The sequence below is a fragment of the Acomys minous genome (genome assembly GCF_964271855.1).
Source record: "Acomys minous genome assembly, chromosome: 2".
Classification (NCBI taxonomy): Eukaryota; Metazoa; Chordata; class Mammalia; order Rodentia; family Muridae; genus Acomys; species Acomys minous.
The window spans coordinates 100,916,844-100,938,644 of NC_140484.1; the positions used below are offsets into that span (position 1 = coordinate 100,916,844).

General features: G+C 43.4%; 1 protein-coding gene across 3 annotated transcripts in view; it reads right to left on the reverse strand.

Moving 5' to 3' along the window:
• The window catches only part of ENTREP2 (endosomal transmembrane epsin interactor 2), a 423,337-nt gene that overhangs the window by 101,770 nt on the left and 299,766 nt on the right, over positions 1 to 21,801 (reverse strand). For all 3 annotated transcript variants that reach the window (XM_084765592.1, XM_084765593.1, XM_084765594.1), the window contains one exon: positions 6,239 to 6,349. In XM_084765592.1, coding sequence (XP_084621718.1) covers positions 6,239 to 6,349 — 111 coding nt within the window. The remainder of the gene's footprint in view (positions 1 to 6,238; positions 6,350 to 21,801) is intronic.

Sequence of the window (21,801 nt, forward strand, 5' to 3'; positions counted from 1 at the left end):
GGCTGTATCATTAAGTGCCTGTGAGGCTGGAAAGAGAAGCAGAAAGATAAGGGGACTTACAGCTTTCAGCTTTCTTCCAATTTATGTGCTGCTTGCATCTTTTATGTGAGACTTGATATGTATTTTATTTCATATTTTAAAAGGAAAAAAATGAACAACCCCCCCCCAGTGTCTTTTCATTTAAGACAGAATGATCATCATCCTATGTATGAAATTGCACTTGGAAGGTATTCTCAGTTATACTCCTCATTTAAAGACAGAGAGAAGATGTGACAGTAACCCCAACCAGACCGGGAGGATTTGATCATTATAAATACGGCTTCATTTATACAAGGCTGATGCCATCATAGTTTGATGTCCGTGAGTAAGCAACATGGGGAGGCATTTGGGGACAAACTGAACATCAATATTTCTTTTCTTTTAAACCATGAACTTAACTGAAACAGCATGTTTGTTTTAAATCCTTAAGTGATTTTCCAACTTCATATGGGGTGAGGGGCTCTTAGGAAAGAAGCTTTGGGGAGCGTGTTCACGCACTCCTGCTGGCAACTACACCCCAGCTGCGCCACAGGGTGTCACTCACCTGACTTCTCGGGTGCTGCCCACCTGTGTGTTCTTTAATGTCACTACTAAAAGTATAGTAATGTTCATAAAAATAAACCCAGGGGATAGAGGGATGATCTGGTTAAGAGCACTTGCTGCCCTTGCAGAGGATCGGGGTTCATGTTCCAGCACCCACATGGCAGCTTTGGTAACTCCACGTCCAGGGGGCCTGATGGCCTCTTTTGACTTCTAAGAGCTCGTGCATGCATGTGGTTTACAGACATTCCCTCAGCCCCACACACATACACATAAAGTTCATGAATATTTAAAAAAACAAACCCAAGATCCACAAAACTTATCAGTATTTAAGAAAAATCTCTAAAATGTAGAGAAGCGAGAAAACTGTTCACAAGCCTAAAGTTGCGAAGCTTTTCTAGGCAAACCACATGGCCTGGAAGTCAGGACGGGATGCAGGTGGACAAGAGTCGGAGACAACACAAAATCTTCCTCCAGAAAGAACACCATGACAAATGTAAACACGGAAATAACAAACCTGGGGGAAGAGAACAACTACAACACAGTCAACAAAGTCTAGGCTCCTTAACAAAGTAAGTATATATTAATTATAAAGGTGACAACAGAACAGGAAAATAAACAACATTTATATATGTATACATACACACACAATCACACAACCACACACTGGCAACTGCCATAAAATTTAAATGACAAACAAATGTAAACCTTAAGGAAATGAAAATTATATAGTGAGACCTCACTTTTCTTTCCAGCTCAGTAAAGCACATTTCTGATAATAATACATACAAGTATATTTACATGGGACTAGGCAACCAGGCACAGTTGCACAATGTTGGCAAAACTGTTACATGGTACCTTGCTTTTGAAGACCAATTAATAAATAAATTCACAAATTTTACTCATTTATTTGTGTGTGTGCACATGTGTGCATGAATGCATATGTGTGTGTGTGTGCATGTATGTATGTGTGTGTGTGCCTGCCTGCCTGCCTGTTGTGAAATTCAAGCCATGGCTTTGAGCTTACTAGGCAAGAGCTCTACTGTTGGTTTTCTGAAATCTCAGTACGTAGCCCAAGGTAGCTTGTGATCCTTCTGTATAAGGCTCATGGTGATGGGATTGTAGGTATTCCCCCAAACCAGCTTTACCAAATTGAAGTGCACGCGTGTGCATTAACCGCGACTACTCTAAGTGCATCTTCTCCATGCCTGATTGCAATTTCCTGCCTCATGCTAGCCACGCCTTCAGCACCTAGGCCAGCTCCTTTGCAGCAGGCACCCCCACTCTACATGTGTTGAGTAGTGAGTGTACAAGAAAGGTTACCTTCTCTGTCATCTTCAGTTGATCAAAAGACTAGATCCCTTTGTGAAAGGATAACAACTAAAGCACTGCACATCCACCCAGCAGAATTCTCCACAGGTCTCTGTTTAACAGCAAAATTCTTTCTAAGACATCATGTGGAAGTGTCAACAAAGTGCACGGTTGTCTGGCAAAAGCAGTGTGCCTATGTACTGCCACACCTGTAATAATCACACACACACACACACACACACACACACATAAATGAATAAAAGTTGTAGTAAGAACATTACTTTCACTTACCTATCCTTTTTTTTTATGCAGATAAAACTAGATGGTTTTAAATTATGCATAGAAAAGTTACATAATCACTATACGTTCATATGGTAATATATCAGCTATTCTAGAGAGAACTAAAAGCCACAATTAATTAGTTGAGAAAATTCAGGTAAAACAAAACATACACTGTGTCCTTGAACGGGAAGGCAAGGAACTGGCTATGTATAGCATTCTGATTCTGATTAAAATCTCAAATCCTTTCTTTTGATTCCTGACTCCCTCAAAATGCCGAAGTTCATCGTGGAGACTAAGAACAGGCCAGAATGCTTTTCTGAAGTAGGCTGGATGTTTGTGATTGTTATGGGAATTAAGATTTCCAACTAGTTATAGAAATTGAAAAGATAATTTGATGGGCATGTAAAAATGTTAGAGGTTTATTATAATGGGACTTTCTTTGGACCCCTAGCATGGCACAGAAACCTTTTAATAACTAATAAAGATTAGCTTTAGCTTAGGCTTGAACCCAACCAGCTCTTAACTTATATCATCCCATTGATTCAATCCTCCCAGTGCCCATTTCCTCCTCTACGTCTGGTTGGTGACTCTTCCTGTGCCTGATTCTTTCCCAGAGTTCTTATCTCTGTCAGAAGTCCCACCTTCCTCTCCTGCCTTTGCTATTGGCCATTCAGCTCGTTATTAAGCCAATGAGAAGGTGTCAGAGTGAGGGTTTACAAAATGTGATGCAGCCATATGAATAACAATACAAAGTCAGGCTTGTACTCAGCTCTCTGTTGGTACAGAAATCGGCATGTGAATAATACAAAGACCATCTATTCACAGTGCATAAAAGATCACTCCAATGCGTATGCAATGCATAACTTTAATCTCCATTTGTAGGGTGGAGGCAGGTGGATCTCTGTGGTTTTGAGGCCAGTCTGGGTCAACACAATGAGTTTCAGGACAGCCAAGGTTAGAAAAATAAGACCCAATCTCAAACAAACAAACGAAACAAAGCAAAATACCCCAAGAAGATAAAAGAGAAAGTGATGAATGGCCAGAAACAAGACTGAGCGCGAATAAGAAGCACCCAAGTTGATAAATTGGTCTAAGTTTCCATGTGTTCATAGAGGCGAATGTGCTGGGATGGTAGACATTGGTCATATGTGGACCATCCATCATACATGTCTTACCTGTGCCAATTTTCCTCATCACTGCAAACAACATACCCAACAAGAAGCAAGTTAAGGAAGGAATGGCTTACTTTGGCTCATGACTTGAGGTCGCAATCCCTTGTGGTGGGAAAAGCATGATGGCAGAAGCCAGAGGCTGCTGGTTACTTAGCAACCAGAAAGCAGAAAGCGGTAAACTCTGATACCCAGCCCACTCTCTCTTTTTAATGCAGTCTGGGCCCCCAGCCCATAGGATGGTTCCATTCACATTAAGGATTGCTCTTCCCTCGTTCAACCCAATCCAGAGACCCCTACTCTTGTGGATGCACCCTATATTTACCTCAAAGGAGATTCTAATCCTTGTGAAGTTCACAATGCTACTCATCACAGCTCCTGACTTTGTGTTGGTGAATTACCGCTTGACTCCTACTGAATTCAGTTAGCCATAGAAAAGCATTCTAAAATGTGAAACAATATTCATGACCAGTTGCAAAGCAAATTACAAAGGAGCATGGGTTGTAGAGCATATGTGACTACACTACATATAGACACAGTTGTACAAATGCACATGTGCTGTACACAGGAAAGGCTAGAAAGATACTGTCATTGGCTGATAAGATTGTGGGTGAACTTTGATTTTCCTATTTCTATAATAGAAAAAGGGGGCCTATTTTCACAATTTTTTTGTAAATTTCTGTCTCATTTAATCCCCTATGAAGAGTGGGGCATGGTGGTCTATGCTTTTAATCCCAGCACTCAGAAGGCAGAGGTAGGCAGATCTCTGAGTTCAAGACCAGCCTAATCTACAAAGTGAGTCTACACAGAGAAAGCCTATCTCAAAAAACAAAACAAAACAAAACAAAACAAAAAAACCAAAAAAAGAAAGAAAGAAAGAAAAAGAAAAGAAAAACCCTATGAAGAACAGGGGGCAAGGAGTCACCACATATAATAGGAAGATGATGACTCCAAAAATAGAGTTCTCACTACTATGGCCATGTCCCCTAAGCCTAACAGGCCTGGCTTTTGTGTGCCTGGGCAGAGACATGCTTTGGATCCCCTCTAAGTGAGACAGAAGGTGAGGTGTTCACAGCATCATTTAGCCAGAAAGACCTGTGGGAGAGGGCGCCAGTGCGGGCCCCCGTGTGCATATGATGCTGTCCTCACAGGGATCTGACTTCCTTGTCATTTCTTGCAGTGCTGGATTTTCCAAATAACATGTGGGGGGGGTGTGGTTGGAGGGACCTGGCACTGTGTGTGTGAGCTGTCACTTTTATCTGAGCTGCCAGGTACCACCACTTCTCCTTGCCCCAGTCCCTTGCTTTGCACAGAAGAATGAGAATCCCAAATAAAATTGCCTGACCCCTGTAAAAGCCTAGATTATGCTGTGCCCACTGCATGAAGTACTTAGGAACAAGGAGAGTGATGAGCTCTGAAGACAGGGTGGCAAGCCCCCATGGTGATAGAGACAGAGTCCAGGCTGTGTGGGTTTCTAATAACCGTGAGGACACAGCACCTGCAGGAGACAGTGACGTGAATGTCACAGTGGAGGAACCCAGCTCATCATCTCTAGACCATGGCTAATACTAAGATCCAACACTGTGACTCAGTAGGTTCCCTCAGCATTGAGATTGTGTCAGTTTTCCTCCTTAAGCCCAAGCCGCCCGGCCATGAGAAAAGGCAGCACAGCCCTGTCAAAGAGATGCTCAGGATGCTGCCTCCTGACTCCCCAGACTGACCACCGATGGGCAGCTCCAAAGGGGAGCCCAGCGCTGTCTTAAAGATGAAGAAGCTATGCCAGTGCTCCTGCCCCTGGGAGCCACGGTCCTTCTAGAAGCCTATGTCAATGTCACTGGATACAGCTTAATTTCTGTTCTAGAGGGGACAGGGTAGAATCACAAGCTGACTTATCTCGAGATAATAATTCTATCCAGCAAATCACCTACTGATCTTTTATAAGGTGCACCACACTGCCTGTGGTTTTCTTAATGCAAAGATCTTTTGAAACAGCACACATAGTCTCTCTCTCTCTCTCTCTCTCTCTCTCTCTCTCTCTCTCTCTCTCTCTCTCTCACACACACACACACACACACACACACACACACACACACACACACACACAGTACAGGCTATTCTTATGTCAACCGGACACAGCTAGAGTTATCTGAGAGGAGAAAACATCATTTAAGAAATGCATCCATAAGACTGAGCTGGAGGCAAGCCTGTAGAACATTTTTTAAATTAGTGATTGATGTGGGAAGACCCCGCCCATTGTGGGTGGTGCTACCTCTAGGCTGGTGGCCCTGGGTACTATAAGAAAGCAGGCTGAGCAAGCCATGAGGAGCAAGCCAGTAAACAGCACCCCTCTATGGCCTCTGCATCAGCTCCTGCCTCCAGGTTCCTGCCTGGCTTCCCTCAGTGGACTGAGATCCAGGATAGATAAGCCAAATATAGTCTTTTTTTCCCGAGTTGCTTTTGACCATGTTACATCACAGCAATACTAAACCTAATTATGATGCATATTCACACACACACATACACACACACACACACACACAAAGTGGGGGAGAGCTGAAATTAATTGCAGGAAGTGCATGTCTGTAATCCCACCACTTGGGAGGTAGATGTGAAAACACTGTCAAAAGTTTGAGGCCATCTCGGTTTACATAATGAGTTCCAGGCCAGCTATAGCTATATAGGTGAGATCCTGCCTCAAAAAAAAAAAAAAAAAGGAATAATTTACAAAGTAGATTTTAATCAGAGAATTTATAGAAATGAGAAATGAACCAATGTTCATTTCTAATGAATGGATACAATGTTCCCTGAGACATGAAGAACACAGTACAATTAGCCCTTAAATGTCTCCCTGCAACCTCCCCGCCTATGACCTTTACAGAAAGCCTTTCGCTACTCACCAACTGGCAGCCTTCTAGGGAGCTGACGAGCTGGGCGTTCTGGCAGGAGAGGATGGAGCCGGCCAGATTGAGCATCACGCACACTGCAGAGAGCAGCATGAAGAAGGTGATCTGGAAGCAAACCAAACACAAATTGATTACCCACTTGGCGAGCCTTGGGGGAGAAATTACTTGGCTTTACGGACGCGTTGGCTTAATGAAGTAATTACACGAACAATATTTATATGTTTTAAAGGAAAATGTGATTGTTTCTCAAGACGTCAGCTTCATATTACCCTAAATAGCAAAAGTGAAAACACTGAGAAGCCATAGCAAGTTACCATGGATTTTTTGGAGCTTGCGATTTTAATTTTGGAAGCTGAACCTGAAAATACTATGCATTCCAGACACTCAATAGGAACATGCCAGAACTTATTAAACAAAAGCGAGGAAAAGGAGTGTATTGATTAGAAGGACATTAAATTGATTTCCTTTAGTTTTTAGTGTGGAAAATTTTGCACATGTGCAAAGGAGAAACATATAAAGAAGCCCTGGGCACTCGTCACTCATCCTCAATAATCACCCTACACAGGGCTGCCTGTTCCTCACTGCCTCCCCCATGGGGAATATTCTGCTGTAAATGGAATTTATGCAATCCTATCCCTAAATGTTTCAGTGTGCCTTTCTACAGGATTGTGAGCCATTCTTGTAAACATTACTGAATTCATGTTGTCATGCGTGTTACAATTACACACTTGTTAGCATCAGGTTCTGGAATGCTCGGCTCCCCTCACTTGCCTCTGCTTTCCACGCTTCGGGGTCAGGTCACGCGGGATACAGTGGAGGCCCACACAGTGGAACGGTAATGGCCTCCTCCCTCCTCTCTCCTCCTCCTCTCCAGGCCCAGCCTCACTACAATATCCCAATCCAGCCTCAAACTCACCATCCTCCTCCCCCTTGCCTCCCAAATGCTGGGAAAATCACAAATCTATGGGTCTCCAACTTCCTGGTTTTCCTTAAACCTTACCTTAGAAACCAGTTCCACAGCCCCATAACAAGGCTAAGTCCTTTTTTAAAAATATATTTTATTAATTTATTCACATTACATCTCAATTGTTATCCCATCCCTTGTATCCTCTCATTCCTCCCTCCCTCCCGCTTTCCTCCTACTCCCCTTCCCTATGACTGTGACTGAGGGGGACCTCCTCCCCCTGTATATGCTCATAGGGTATCAAGTCTCTTCTTGGTAGCCTGCTATCCTTCTTCTGCAGGCTGGGTCTTATAAAATACTTTTTTGCGATCAAGAAATCTAAGGCTAAAATGATCAAAAAGCAGGTGGGTTGTCAGGAAAACTTGATAAAGACTTTGAAATAGGTGAAAATGACTAATTAGCCATGGTTCCTGGTGTACCCTTCTGGGCTACTCTGCCCTTCATTGTCATTATGCCATTTTAAACCATCGCGAGCTACAGAAAATGGACATTAGTGCAAATGACTCTTGGAGATGCTTAAAATTATGTCTGATGGAATGGAACTAATTGTCACCCATGGCTACCAGCAACTTTTACATCCACTTCTAAGTGTATTTCGGGATTACTGACAGCCCATATCAGCAGTGTTTGAATTTCTACAAGAAGGGCCTGGAAAATGTACTGATTCCCTCTTGAAATAGTGAGTTTTATCATCTTTAACCTATGTTCATTCTGGTGATTAAAGCTGGTTCCTGAGCATTCTGCAAGGATAACTAATAAGGTGCTTCAGTTTGATGTGATATCTGTGAGCATGCGTGTGCATGTGTGGTATGCATATGTATGTGTGTGTGTGGTATGTGTGGTGTGTGTGGTGTGGTGGGATATGTGTAGTGTGTATGTTTGGTGTGTATGTGTGGTGTGGTGTGATGTGTGTGCATGTGCATGTGTAGTGTGGTGTGGTATGGTATGAGTGTGAATGTGGTATGTGTGTGCATGTGTGGTGTGTATGTGTGTAGTGTGGTGTGTGTGGTATGCTGTGTGTGTGTGTGTGCAGTGTGTACGTTTGTGTGTGTGGTGTGGTGTGATATGTGTAGTGTGTGTTTTTGGTGTGTGTGCGTGTAGTATAGTATGGTGTATGTGCTATGCATGTGTATGTGGTGTGGTATGTGTGAGTGTGGTGTGTGTGTACATGTGTGTGGTGTGTGTGATGTGTATGTTTGATGTGTGTGTGTATGTGTGGTGTGTGTGTCTGGTATGGTGTGTGTGCATGTGTGTGTGGTGTATGTGTTGTATATGTTTGGTGTGTGTGTAGTGTGTATGTTTGGTGTGTGTGTGTGTAGTATGGTGTGGTGTGTATGCTGTGCATGTGTGTGTGGTGTGGTATGTGTGTGAGTGTGTGTGATGTGTGTGTGTGTGTGTGTGTGTGTGTGTGTGTGTGTGTGTGTTGGGGTACAGTGTGTCATTAGGAACTATGGACCTAATGGTTCCTAAGCTGACCGAACATGCTTTAATCACCTTCATCATTACACACTCAAGGTGACCCCTGGGCTCTTAGGGTCTATGGAATTCAACTTCTTGCTTGCTTCCAGGATCTTTGGGGGGAGGTGTTTAGGATCACCTTACACACTTCCTGTCTCAGACCTGGAACAGCGTGGGTGCCTTTCAATGAGAACAAGATTTAGATGCCATAATTTTTGTGCTCACGGTGTTCTTTACTCTTTAGATGGTCATTATTTTCAACTTTTCAGGCCTGCTTGAGTTCATAGTGACATTACTGAATCAAACACGAAGCTACAGGGTTTCAGCCTAACCCATCAATTCCAGCTCTGCATCGCCTTTCAATTATGCTAGAATCTCTTGTCTTCAATATAATTAATTTCACAGCACCACAAGCACCCTCAAAATACCAATGCCCCTACAACCACCAAATCACACCACGGAGACAGTTTAAGATGGAGATCTCTTTGCAGCTTTAGAATGCATTCTACCAGGAGCAGTGAACAGCGCGGCGCAGCAAACCCACAAGTTCTCTTCTGTGTAGCTAGGCCCCTTTCTCACCTTTTGGTTATTGTTTCTAAGAGTTAGTGGTATTTCTGATTTCCAGAGTAACTGACACAGCTGAGGTGACTGACCCTTCCCTGGGTGGTAAACGCTGTTAAGACTTAGTGTCAATCATAAGCTAGGTTTATACTCTAAGTTCTCATTCTGATGTTCATGTCCTATAAATAAGAAAAGAATTGTAGGCCGGGCAGTCATGGCATAGGCCTTTAATCCCAGCCCTCTGAAGGCAGAGGCAAGTGGATCACTGTGAGTTCGAGGCCAGCCTGGTCTACAAAGTGAGTCCAGGACAGCCAAGGCTACACAGAGAGACCCTGTCTTGAGAAACAGAACAACAACAACAACAACAAACAACAAAAGAAAATAATTGTAGATCACTCAGCTTGCTACTGCTCAAGAGCTGTTTGACTGTCCCTTGCATCCCTGGCTTCCATGAACAAAAGGACTGCCAGTCAAACAGCCAGCCAGACCCACCTTATACTAACACCGGCCCTTTTGAACACTCAGGGATATCTTGAAGAAACTACACAGAGATCACAGCTGCTTGCTCTGTCTCCTGAAGCTGCAGCCCCAGTCAGGACTGTTTTAAACGACTTATACCCAACCTTTTGCTATCAGAAGCCTTGGTGAACTCTAGGTAGCCATTTCTTGTGTGGTTGGTGCAAAAGCACCAATCTTTGTTCATTTAAGAAGTTTGCTGTGGGGCTGGAGAGATGGCTCAGAGGTTAAGAGCACTGGCTGTTCTTCCAAAGGTCCTGAGTTTGATTCCCAGCAACCACGTGGTGGCTCACAACCATCTTTAATGAGATCTGGTGCCCTCTTCTGGCCTGCTGGCTCATGTGCAGGCAGAACACTGTGTACTTAATAAATAAATAAATAAATAAATAAATAAATAAATAAATAAAGAAGTTTGCTGTGATTGGTGAGTAGATCTTTCCTCTGCTGTCCCATTGGGCTAGTCAGCTGACTGATGAGTAGCTGGGGACAGCGTCTGCTGCCTCCCCTGCTGATGCAACATCAGACCCAGTAAAGGCTCCTCATGCTGCCTACTTTATGTAGTGTGTGCTGCATCGTGACACAAAGGAAGGAGCAATGAGGAAGGCAGCACTAGAAACAGTGGAGGGGTGGTGAGGGGAGGGTCAGTGGAACAGCACCGGCTGTGATAGTGGGTACCAACAATCCCGGCTGCAGGATTCTGGAATCCCGGAGAAGAGGCAGAGATGAGCAGCTCGCATCCCACACTGCAGAAGCAGCAGACTAGCTACCTACTTCGAAGCTGAAGAAGAGGCAGGGCAGGGTCATTAGCAGGCCAGACTGCAGAAGCACCAGAGTGCCTGGCTGCACTGGCAAGCTGCAAAAGATGCAGAACCGTTCGCCAGTGGCAGCAGCTAAGAGCAGCCACAGGCCTCTCCCGAATGGCAGCAACTATAGTGGCAGCCACACATCAACCACAAGGCAGCCGAATGGTCCCAGGCAGCAGCCACAGCGGGGACAAGATGGGTGACAGGGTAGAACAAGAGTAGGAAGCTGAGGCTGAGGGACAGAAGGCTGTAAAGAGAGAAGACAAAACACAGGCCTTCGTGTTTGAAGAGTCCCAGGGAGCTGTGAGAACTTTCAGCAAGAGTTTCAGATGCCCCAGGTTCGGGGACTGTAACACTGGTCTCCGTCAAGGGCTGAGGAATCCAAGGGTCTGAGGGTCCAAGGAACTCACGCACCTAGGGCCTGCCTAGAAGCTGCACCAATAGTCACTGGCAAGGACAGAGAAATCCCATCTACCTGGAGCTACACAAGGGCTCTAGCATTTGTAGAGATAAGAGACCCACTAGCTGAGGGCTACACAAGACATTAACACTAGAACACCATGTGCTGCCGCTCTCTCCAAAAGCCTAGACACTCAGACACTGCCGAAGCCCAATACTTGAAGGGCTTCTGCTTCCCTACTCTCTATCTGGATAGAGCAAGCCAGCTGACTAGTACTGAACATTGATTCAAGGGTCCAAACTTTTAATTAAAAAAAAAAAATCACAAAGCTTAGGGGGGAAAGTAAACAACAAAGTATGGATATTCACAGGGAAAGCAGCCCCAGAAAGCATCTTGAGACAGCTCAGACATAGGGTTAATTGAAAACCTCTCAATGGACAATCTTCAGTATTCTGAGAGTGCTGCAGTAATCCTGGGCACCAAACTAAAGGAAACCAGGAAAATGATAGATAAGATGCATGTCAACACGGGGAAATACAAAAACAAAGAGACAGAAACTGCAGGTGGAAAACAACATAGTTGACCAGAGACACAAGAAGAGTCCAGCTGCAGACTTACAGCTGCTGTACGAACCTTCGAACCCCTACCCAGATCTAGTCAATAGACAGGACATTCTCCACCACTGAGTGGGGAGTAGGGACTGACTTTCACCCAAACTCTGGTGACCCATTTTTGACCACGTCCCCTGGATGAGGAGGCCCAGCGGCACTCAGAGGAAGGATAGCAGGCTACCAAGAAGACACTTGATACCCTATGAGAATATACAGAGGGAGGAGGTCCCACTCAGTCACAGTCATAGGGGAGGGGAGTAAGGGGAAAGCGGGAGGGAGGGAGGAATGGGAAGATGCAAGGGATGGGATAACAATTGAGATGTAATATGAATAAACTAATAAAATATTTTTAAAAAGAACCAATGAGTGCAGTACACGAAACCAGAGACTAGCCTGTAGATGAGGAAGGGAAAAGAGAAGCTAAGAAACCCACAGAAACTACTAAACACAGGTGCGTACGAGTGATAGCAGTTCTAGGAAAAGCAGGAAAAATCAAAACAAAACAAAACAAAAATCTGAAGGACTCACAGCTAACACCTCCTGGTATCTGATGAAGACAGATGTCTGTGTACTTCAGATGTCTCAGGAATTCCTGGCAGAAAAGACTCACAGAACCTCAATGAACACATCACTTAATCAAGCTGGCGAGGGGCACAGATGTGAAGAAAGGCTTGAAAACAGTGAGATCAAACTTTTTACTAAGTTAGATTAGAAGCTGACTGTTCTTTTTTATTTTATTTTAATTTTATTACTTTACTCAGATTACAACTCAATTGTTATCCCATCACTTGTATCCTCCCGTTCCTCTCTCCCTCCCGCTTTCACCCTATTTCCCTCCCTAGGTCTATGACCGAGGGGGACCTCCTCCCCCACTGTATGGTCATAGGCTATCAAGTCTCATCTTGGTAGCCTGCATATTCTTTCTTTGAGTGCCACCAGGCCTCCCCACCAAGAGGAGGTGGTCGAATATGGAGCACCAGAGTTCACATCAGAGTCAGTCCCTGCTCTCCACATAACTGTGGAGAATTTCCTATTCATCGGGTAGATCAGAGTAGGGGTTCAATGTTTACTACCTGTATTGTCCTTGGTTAGTGCAATAGTTTGAGCAGAGCCCCTGGGCCCCTATCCACCTGGCACGATATTATTCTTGTAGGTTTCTAGGACCCTCTGGGTCCTTCTGTTTCCCCATCTTCTATATTTCTCTTACCTAGAGTCTCAGTAGGATGTCCTCACATCCATCCCAATCTCCTGGTAAGTGAAGACTTTTGTGGGCCATGCCTAAGCTGACTGTTCTTTAGACACCACTTTAGAGGGAGTGGAATGATACATTTAAAAGTCCAAAAGGAGGAAAACATGTCAACCCAGAATTCTACACCCTTTAAATTGAAGGCACAGTAAGACACTTCCAAAAAAAAAAAAGAGATAATGCTCAAAGCTGGAAGGCATGGTTGGTAAGAGATCTCACAAGGGACCCTTTACACTGGAATAAGAATATACTAGAGACCAACTAAAGCCATCTTACTTTAAAAGCCATATTACTTTAAAAGGAGAATTGTTTTTAAGCTGTTACTTCTCTTTTGTTTTCTTAGATGGTGTAAAAGGCAGATAGATGCCTTAAACAAGTCAATGGCCACTCAATATTAGAAGATGTAAGTAGGGGGTTGGAGAGATGGCTCAGAGGTTAAGAGCACTGATTGCTCTTCCAAAGGTCATGAGTTCAATTCCCAGCAACCACATGGTGGCTCACAACCATCTATAATGAGATCTGGTGTCCTCTTCTGGCTTGCATAGTAAATAAAGAAATCTTTTTTAAAAAGATGAAATAACAAGGAAATGGAATCAAGAAGAAGAAAGTTGTTAGACAGTGCTGATATTAAGCTGGAACCAATACCAATAACTGATCGGAAATTTGGGGTGTTGCTAAGGTTTGCATGTGAGTTGTGCCCCAAAGGTTGGTGACTTGAAGCTTGGTTCTCAGAGTCAATACTGGAAAGAGGTGGAGCTAGGTGGGAGGTGCTTGGGCCTTTGTGAACATGGACCTTGAAAGGGATTAACAAAGTTTCACAGTAAATCCAGTTATTTCCTTGGAGAGTGGACTGTCAAAAGAGAAGCCTGGGCCCTGTCTGCCCTCTGGCTTCCTGCCTCGCTAGGTGATGCCTCCTTTTTGCATGGCCCCAGGAGGCCATTTGCCATCAGGATTTTAGTAGAAGCTGAATCCACAGGGCTACTTAATCTTCCACTTTTCTGCCTTCAAAATTATGAACAAAGTATCCAGTGTCATATACTTTGCCATAGCAACAAAAAATGATCAATATGAATGTTTACTATCATTTAAGAGCATTGGCTTCTCTTCCGGAGGACCTGGGTTTTGTCCCCGGTACCAAATGTTGTCTCACAACCATCTGTAACTCCAATTTCAAAAAATCTAAATGCTCTTCTGGCCTCTGTGGGCAATGCACACTGGCACGTGTGATGTGGACAAGCAGACAGCCAGAGAACCCAAAGGCACAAACAAATAAACATGAATGAATGAATGAATGAATGAATGACAGGGCATTTAAGCTAAACAGTGAACAAATACAATAGAGAATAAAATAACACACTGGGAAAGTTTATCCAATCAAAATGAAGTAATTATTTAAAGAATTAAAAATAAAAAAAATTTAAAATATATAAAAAGCAAATAAGTTGGCAGAAGCAATCACTTAAAACATGATGGTTTAAATACTTAGAATACAGTCAGAAATAATACAGTATGTCTTTTAAAAAATAAAAATATAAACTCTATGTTGCAAAGGAGGACAACGTGTTGAAATGTTTAAATGTGTCGTTTTTTCTGCCCATTTTCACCTGTCTGAATCTGTTGAGCCTTTTCCCCATGCTCACCCGCTCTTCCTGACTCTTCCTTCCAAATATCCAAATCTCACCTGTACAAGTTCCCAATCCACGGCTTACGTCCATAGCACCAACTAAAGTGTGTCCTTACTACTTTAACTGGTGTTTGGCTTTAGCTTACGCACAACAACTCAAGGATTAGAAGGGCAGTGAGATGGCTCAACAAGTAAAATCCCTTGCCATGAAACACCGAAACCCTCAGCTCGTTCCACTAAATCCAAGGGAAAACTCAAATCTGTAATCCCAGCACTCCTACGGAGACAGAGGATGTGAGAAAATGGGCCCGAAGCAGTGCAAAAGAAGTCAACAAGGAAGAAGTGTACCACCATCTGAAACGTTGTTCTTTACCTCCATATGTGTGCCTTGGCGCGCGCACATGCACACACACACACTCATGCACACATACACACAGACAGACTCACATACATTCACAGCACATAGATACATACCACACAAACATGCACACTCATACACATATGCTCACATATCACAACAGACAACACACTACACATACACCACACACACATACACACATAAACACAGACTGACTCACATACACACGTAGCACATAGACACATACCACACACACATACTCATGCACACATGCCCACATACCATAACACACACTATACATACACCACACACATATGCATATTACATACACACAGACTCACTATACACACAGCACATAGACACATACCCCCCACAAACACACCACATATACATATGTGAACATGTGCTCACATACACAACACATACACACACACACACACACATGCACACACAATCATACACCACATAAAAGTAAACCTTTGGATGGGATGAAGAAGTAGAAAATGCTGATACATTCACAAGAGATTTATCAGAAATCGAAATCCCAGCGAAGAGTGAGACGTTCAGCCCTGTCTATGTTCCCAGTGAGTTCTTCCAAGCACTTAAAGGGTTAATAACAATTCTACTTTTTCCAAACTTGGAGGAGAGAGAGGACTTGTTGGCTTGTCATACAAGGCTGTTGTTATCTTGAAACCAAAGTCAGGTGAAGAAAGCTGCAGACAAAAAGAAAATCCTCAACAAATACAGAAAAATTGTAATTATACGATGTATATACTCTGGTCAAAATGGAGCAAAGGTAGAAATCACCAGAAGACAATTGGCAGTGAGTCTGTACCACAGTGGAGTGGGCTGTGCTTCTGAATAAAAAGTCAGTGTGATAAGCAACATAAATATGCTGAAAAGGAAAGGCATTCCAGCATCGCACTAAATCACTAAATACAAAAAACCATTTGTCCCGCTGTGAGAATTAGTATCCTTTAGAGACACATCTAAAATATATACATATGATATGATAGAAAGGGACTAGGAGGAAACACAGGTGGAACAAAATTACCCATGCAGTGAAATGATTACACTGGTTTTCTACTTTTACATGTATGGAATTTTCCAAATAAAAGCATTAAAAACATATTTGTATTCCTGCCCCTATAGACACAGTGCCACACACCAGTAATACTAGAGCGTGGGGCACTGAGAAAAGAGAAGAGGGATTTCAAGGCCAACTCACAGCAGCTATGGTTGCCTGCACAAGCCAGTGAACATTTCAGCATGGAATGCAGAGGGGTTCACGAGCCCCTGTCCCTAGTGGAGGAGCTATCTTGATAGTTGAAGGCTGCAAGGGAAGAGAAGGTCATTCCTTTCAAGGGCATGCCCTCTGGTCGGTCAACGACACTCCACTGAATGACACCATGCCCAACAGTATATGGGCAGCACAAATTGAACCCAGTGTGTTAAACATATTTTTTTTAAAGAACACAAAGTTGGGAATGGATTGTGAGAAGATCCTGGAGGAATTAGGCAGAGAGCATGGGTGAATGCGATCCAAATATATTGTGTATGAAATTCTCAAAATATATATTTTAATGTATACGCAAATGTCACTGGGTCCATAACTTTTAACAGGTGAGGTCTTTCTAAACATCCAAAAGTGTACAATAATTAATTCTCATACAATATGACAAAAGGGAGTTCCTTAGTACATTTTGAGACCGGAATATTTTCTGTTTCTTGAACAATACACTGTGCCAGCTATGAAAAGCGGAAGGGAGAATGGGGCGATTCTTAGTCAGCAAGGAGCTGCGGCACAAGCATGAGAGCCTGAGCTTCATCTCATGGCAAGTTCCACGTGTGCCGCGTGCTCATGACCTCACCGCGAGGTGGATGCAGACCAGAGGCTCCTTAGGGCTTGCTGGCCAGTCAGCCTAGCCTAGCCAGCAAGATCCAGGGGAATGAAGAGACCCATCAGAAACAGCAGACAGTGCCAGAGAAGTGACGTACGCCTGACGTTATCCCATCTTCACAAGTACTTATACATTATATAACACACACACACAGACACATGAAACCACTATATATATACTATATATATACTATATACTATATATATACTATATATATACACTATATACTATATATACACACACACACAGACACATATATACTATATATATACTATATATATACACACACACACACATTCACATTCTCTCTCCTTTTTGCCTCCCTGTCTCCCTCCTTCCCTTCCTTCCCCCCTCCACACATGAGAGGTAGCCAAAATACCCTCGGAGGTACTAGCAGCCTCACTAGCATTGTAAGGATTAATGCTGAGGATACAGACTTCTGTTAGAGAAGACAGTTACAGATGGCGGTGCAAACTAACATTTTACATCACCTGATAGGATCCAGAAAACCTAACACCGCACCGTTTCTGTCACATTCCTGCCAGAGTTGCATAATTCAAGTTTGATCAAAACAACACAGCAGTCAACCTAGGCTGAGGACTAATCTACTACAAACAAACCAACCAATCGGTAGCCTAGATTTAAGTGTCCAGAGTCTAGAAAGAACCCAAAAAAAGCTGAGTCAAAACAAAACCTATTTTTTTTTTAATGAGCCAGGATCTGATCAGAGATTCTCCACAAAAAAAAAAAAAGTCACAAAAATGTTTAATACAAATTAAAATTACTTTGAGATTTTGTTATGCCTCAGTCAGAATGGCTAAAATGAATAGAAAAGCTGACAAGTGCTGAGGGTATGGGAAAAGGGATAGAACCCACAGTCACTGTTATTGAGTTTGCAAACTGGTGCAGCCATGATAGACGTCAGTGTGGAGAATCCTTATAAAGCTAAAGCTCTACAGCATGGGCCAAATATCCCACTCAACACCCTACCTCGTAGATATCTATCTGCTCAGCAGTCATCACTGCTGCTCTATTCACAACATCTAGGAAATGCAAGCAACTTACGTGTCCTTCAACTGATAAACGGACAGTGAAAATGTGGCATATAAACTCTATGAAATACTACAACTATGCAAAGAAAAAAAATTGAAAGGCAGATGAAATGAACTAGAGAATATTATACTGAGTGAGCTAACCCAGACTCAGAAAGACAAACACTGTATATTTTCTCTTATTTGTGAATCTTAACTCTGAATCTTTAGATTTGAGTATATAAACTGCAGCAACTGCAGATAACAGGAAAACAAAGTGGGCAGAGGGGCTGAGGGGAAGGCGTAGAATGAGCTCCTTGAAGTCAAAAAATAGGAATGGGGAGGGAGAAGGAAAAGAAGTCATTAAGTATGCTTGAAAAGGTCATAGGGAAACATACTATTCATGTTTACTGAAACACTACATGTACGTGTGTGTGTGTGTGTGTGTGTGTGTGTGTGTGTGTGTGTGTGTGTATTTTGAATGAAGTTATGCCACTTGGAGTGACAAAGCTCCCTCATAAGAACCAGAGACTACTTAACGAAAACCACAGTGCCAGCTATGAGAAATCTCCTCTCTTTAAGTGGTTGGTCCAGGGAATCAAAGAGACTCCCCAAATGATAGGCTACTGTCACTACCCTCGGTTGCTAAATTTAGATCTGACCTAGAAGCCATCCCCCTCAGGACTAGCTTTCATGGTACCCAAAGATGCTATGAAAACTGCCAAGGGAGACAAGCAATAAATAACGTTATCCAAATGTAAAGCCTACGAACCATACTAATGCCCACCCAGCAAAGCACGATATCCCCAAAGGTGCAAGAGAGGCAGTTATTATCTTGGGGGTAACTAACCTTTGTCTAGTGAACTTAAAACCCATTCGATGGAGGGAATCCATGCTTGGTACTATCAAGCTAGCCAACCACCTGTGCTGGTGAGGACATGGACCCTAGCAGGGAACCTACTCCTGCCACTTTCTTAAATCACTATAACTCCTAACTGATTGCTAAACACTTATCCTTAAGCCCCCAGCCACTCACATCAAAGCAGCCTTTTTCCTGCTGTGGGCGGAGATTATTACAGAGATCTACAAGTGGTCAGGATGCCAAGATCAGCTGACCTCTGGGTGCTCGACCCCTACTGACACATCTACAAGACAACCGCTATATCTACAGCTCAGAAAACAGCACAGGAGAGCGGGCAGGAAGGTCAGCCAGAAACCCGGAATGCCTGCTTTGAGACTGTGTCCTCTGCACCTATGAAATCCTAACAATATGGCTGCCTAAACAAAACCCCCAAAATGAAAACACTAGTTGACATAACAATGTGGATGGGGGAAATCTCACAAGGCCTCACCCCTAGATGGAGAACTGTAGGCTGAGAAAGGGAGAATTAGTTTTCTTCAAGGATGAGGCCCTAATTGATTGTCCAATACCAATTGTTTAGTCCAACGTTCTCAGCAGGCTGCATCTATATATACATACGTATATATCAATTAAAGAAGTCATGATTTTTAAGCCAGGTGTGGTGGCACACGCCTTTAGTCCCAGTGCCTGGGAGGCAGAGGCAGGTGGATCACTGTGAGATCCAGGTCATCCTGGTCTGCAAAGGCTACACAGAGAAACCCTGTCTCGAAAAACAACAACAAAAAGTTATGAATTTGGAAGAGGGAGGGCACAGGAGGAGTTGGGAGTGGGGAGGGGGTAGAAATGATATAAATACAGTACTCATATATGAAATTCTCAAAAATAAAAAAAATAAGTTAATACTTTCATATGGAAGATTAGAGAAAACTTTTCGAAGCCTAGCACAAAAACACAGGGATTACAATACTAATAGTTATGACACATTAAAGCCAAACATGAGAAAAAGAACACTGTACATGTATTTGTGCCTGGGTTCAGCAGTGATCTGGTGTGCAGAAGACACAAAGAGCTCTAGCAAATCAATACGCAGAAAAGACATCTGATGTTTAAAATCTGATGGTCACAGTGGAAAGTGAACGACAGCTTGATGCTTAATGTCACAGTGAAGTATTAATGACATACTCATCACCACAGGGCTGCAAAGGCCGAGTGTTCACAAGGGTTTCAGAGTGTGGGGCAACTGGTGAAAACGAACTAGGAACTGCCTAGGCACTGGCGAGAGTGCAGCTTGGTGTGAGCTCAAGAGTCACTCAGCAAGTATCGCTGAGAACGGCCTCTGCGCACACACTTGCCTGCAACAGCAGAATGCTGGGAAGAGCCTGCCTAGCCGTTAGGAGACCATATACTGCCTTCACAAAAGGAAATCAAAATGAACAAGTGAGATCACGCATCTACACTGATATAAACGTCAACAATAGCCGGTCAAAAACAGCTGTGATGAGGGACCCACGGCCACCTACATTAACTGTGAAAGCCCACAAAAGAAGCCATGTATTCTCCATGAACATGCACACATGTATACATTATAAAAACGTTATAAAGGCATGATATGCAGCCCTGGGATCTGGTGAGTAAGGAAAGACAGAAGAGCTCGATCCAGCCTCTCATGTAGCACAGCATCTCGAACAAAGAAACTTGAGAGTCAACTGTGAAGACCTGAGGAAACTGCGGTATCATTATTGTATCTGACAGTTCTACAAGACAGTGAGTACAGATGACGACTTAAGCACAGCACAATTGAAAGATGACTCAGAAAGGTCAGGAGCCAGTGGGCAGAAGGTAATTGAAACACTGACATAAAATGCAGACCAAGGAGAGACAGTTAAGAATAAACTACTCCTTTAAAAACAAAACAATAACAAAAAAACAATTCCAAATCTACTTGTGCTGGTTTTTGTCAACTTGACATAAGCCAGGGTCATAAGCCAGAGGCACCCTCAATTGAGAAACTGCTTCCATCAGGTTGGCCTGTGGGCGTTTTCTTGATTGCTATGTGATGTGGAGGCGCCCAGTTCAACATGGGCAACGCCAGCCATGGGCAAGTGGCCCTGAGCTGCTCATGCAGGCTGGGCAAACCCATGAGCAGTGTTCTTCATGGCCTCGGCTTTATTTCCAGCTTCCTGGTCCCTGCCATGACTTCCCTCAGTGATGAACTACAACTACGAAATAAGCCCTTACCTCCTGAAGCTGCTTGTGGCCATGGTATTTGTCACAGCAGTAGAACACAAACTAGGACACAACTACAACACAAATCAACTACTGGTAGCCCCTCCCGCTTTTTCATACCTCATTAGGATCACAAATTCCTCTAATTGACCCCTAGGTCAGGGCTGATTAAAGTCACCTGCCCCCCTCACTGCTCTGTGAAAGATTTGTCTCCTTTGATGAGCTTACAGCAACTCTCCTCAGAACACCAGTACTTACTGCCTGTGTCCAGAGTTTGGCTGGAAACTAGTACGAACTCCAAGGATTCTTGGGAATTTGTCTCCTCTGATTCATCTATAGCAACATCAAGTTGTCCCTCGCCTTCCTTTTTACAGTTGAGAACCAGAGTTCAAAGTTACGCCCAAGAGGACCGGCCTGAGCTTTAGTTCAAACTGCGATCAGATGACCTCTAAACCTCCCACAGCCCAGGGGGTCTTGAAGTTGACCTGTTCACACTGGTCGGGCTGCCCTCATCAGACATGACGCTTAGTTCTTCCAAAGAACTTGGGAGGAATTTCTTAGCCCCAGGACTTGTGACCAGTCCTCTAAGAATGATCCAGCACGATAGAAGAAGGAAAAGTAGCTCAAAACAAGAGTACAAGTCAGGAATAAAGTGACTACGTTTTCACACCTGGGCCTTTACTGAATTTGACAAAGTTCCATATCTGTTCTCCACAACGGCACACTCATAAGGGAGTTCGCTCATTCTATGGGTATACAAGCTAAATTCTTATGGTGGGGTAAGATCTGCACTTGGGCAGTGTGATTCCTAATCAGGTAATCACTAGACACGTTTACAAACCTGAGACTTACAGTGAGTGATTTTTACAACTTGCTCCAACATACATTCACACACTTCTGCGACATTGACCTTGGCTGGTAGCATAGCAAAAACAGCTGAGATTATGACATTTCCTTAAGAGCCACAATTTCTAACAGGGAAACAACAAAATACCA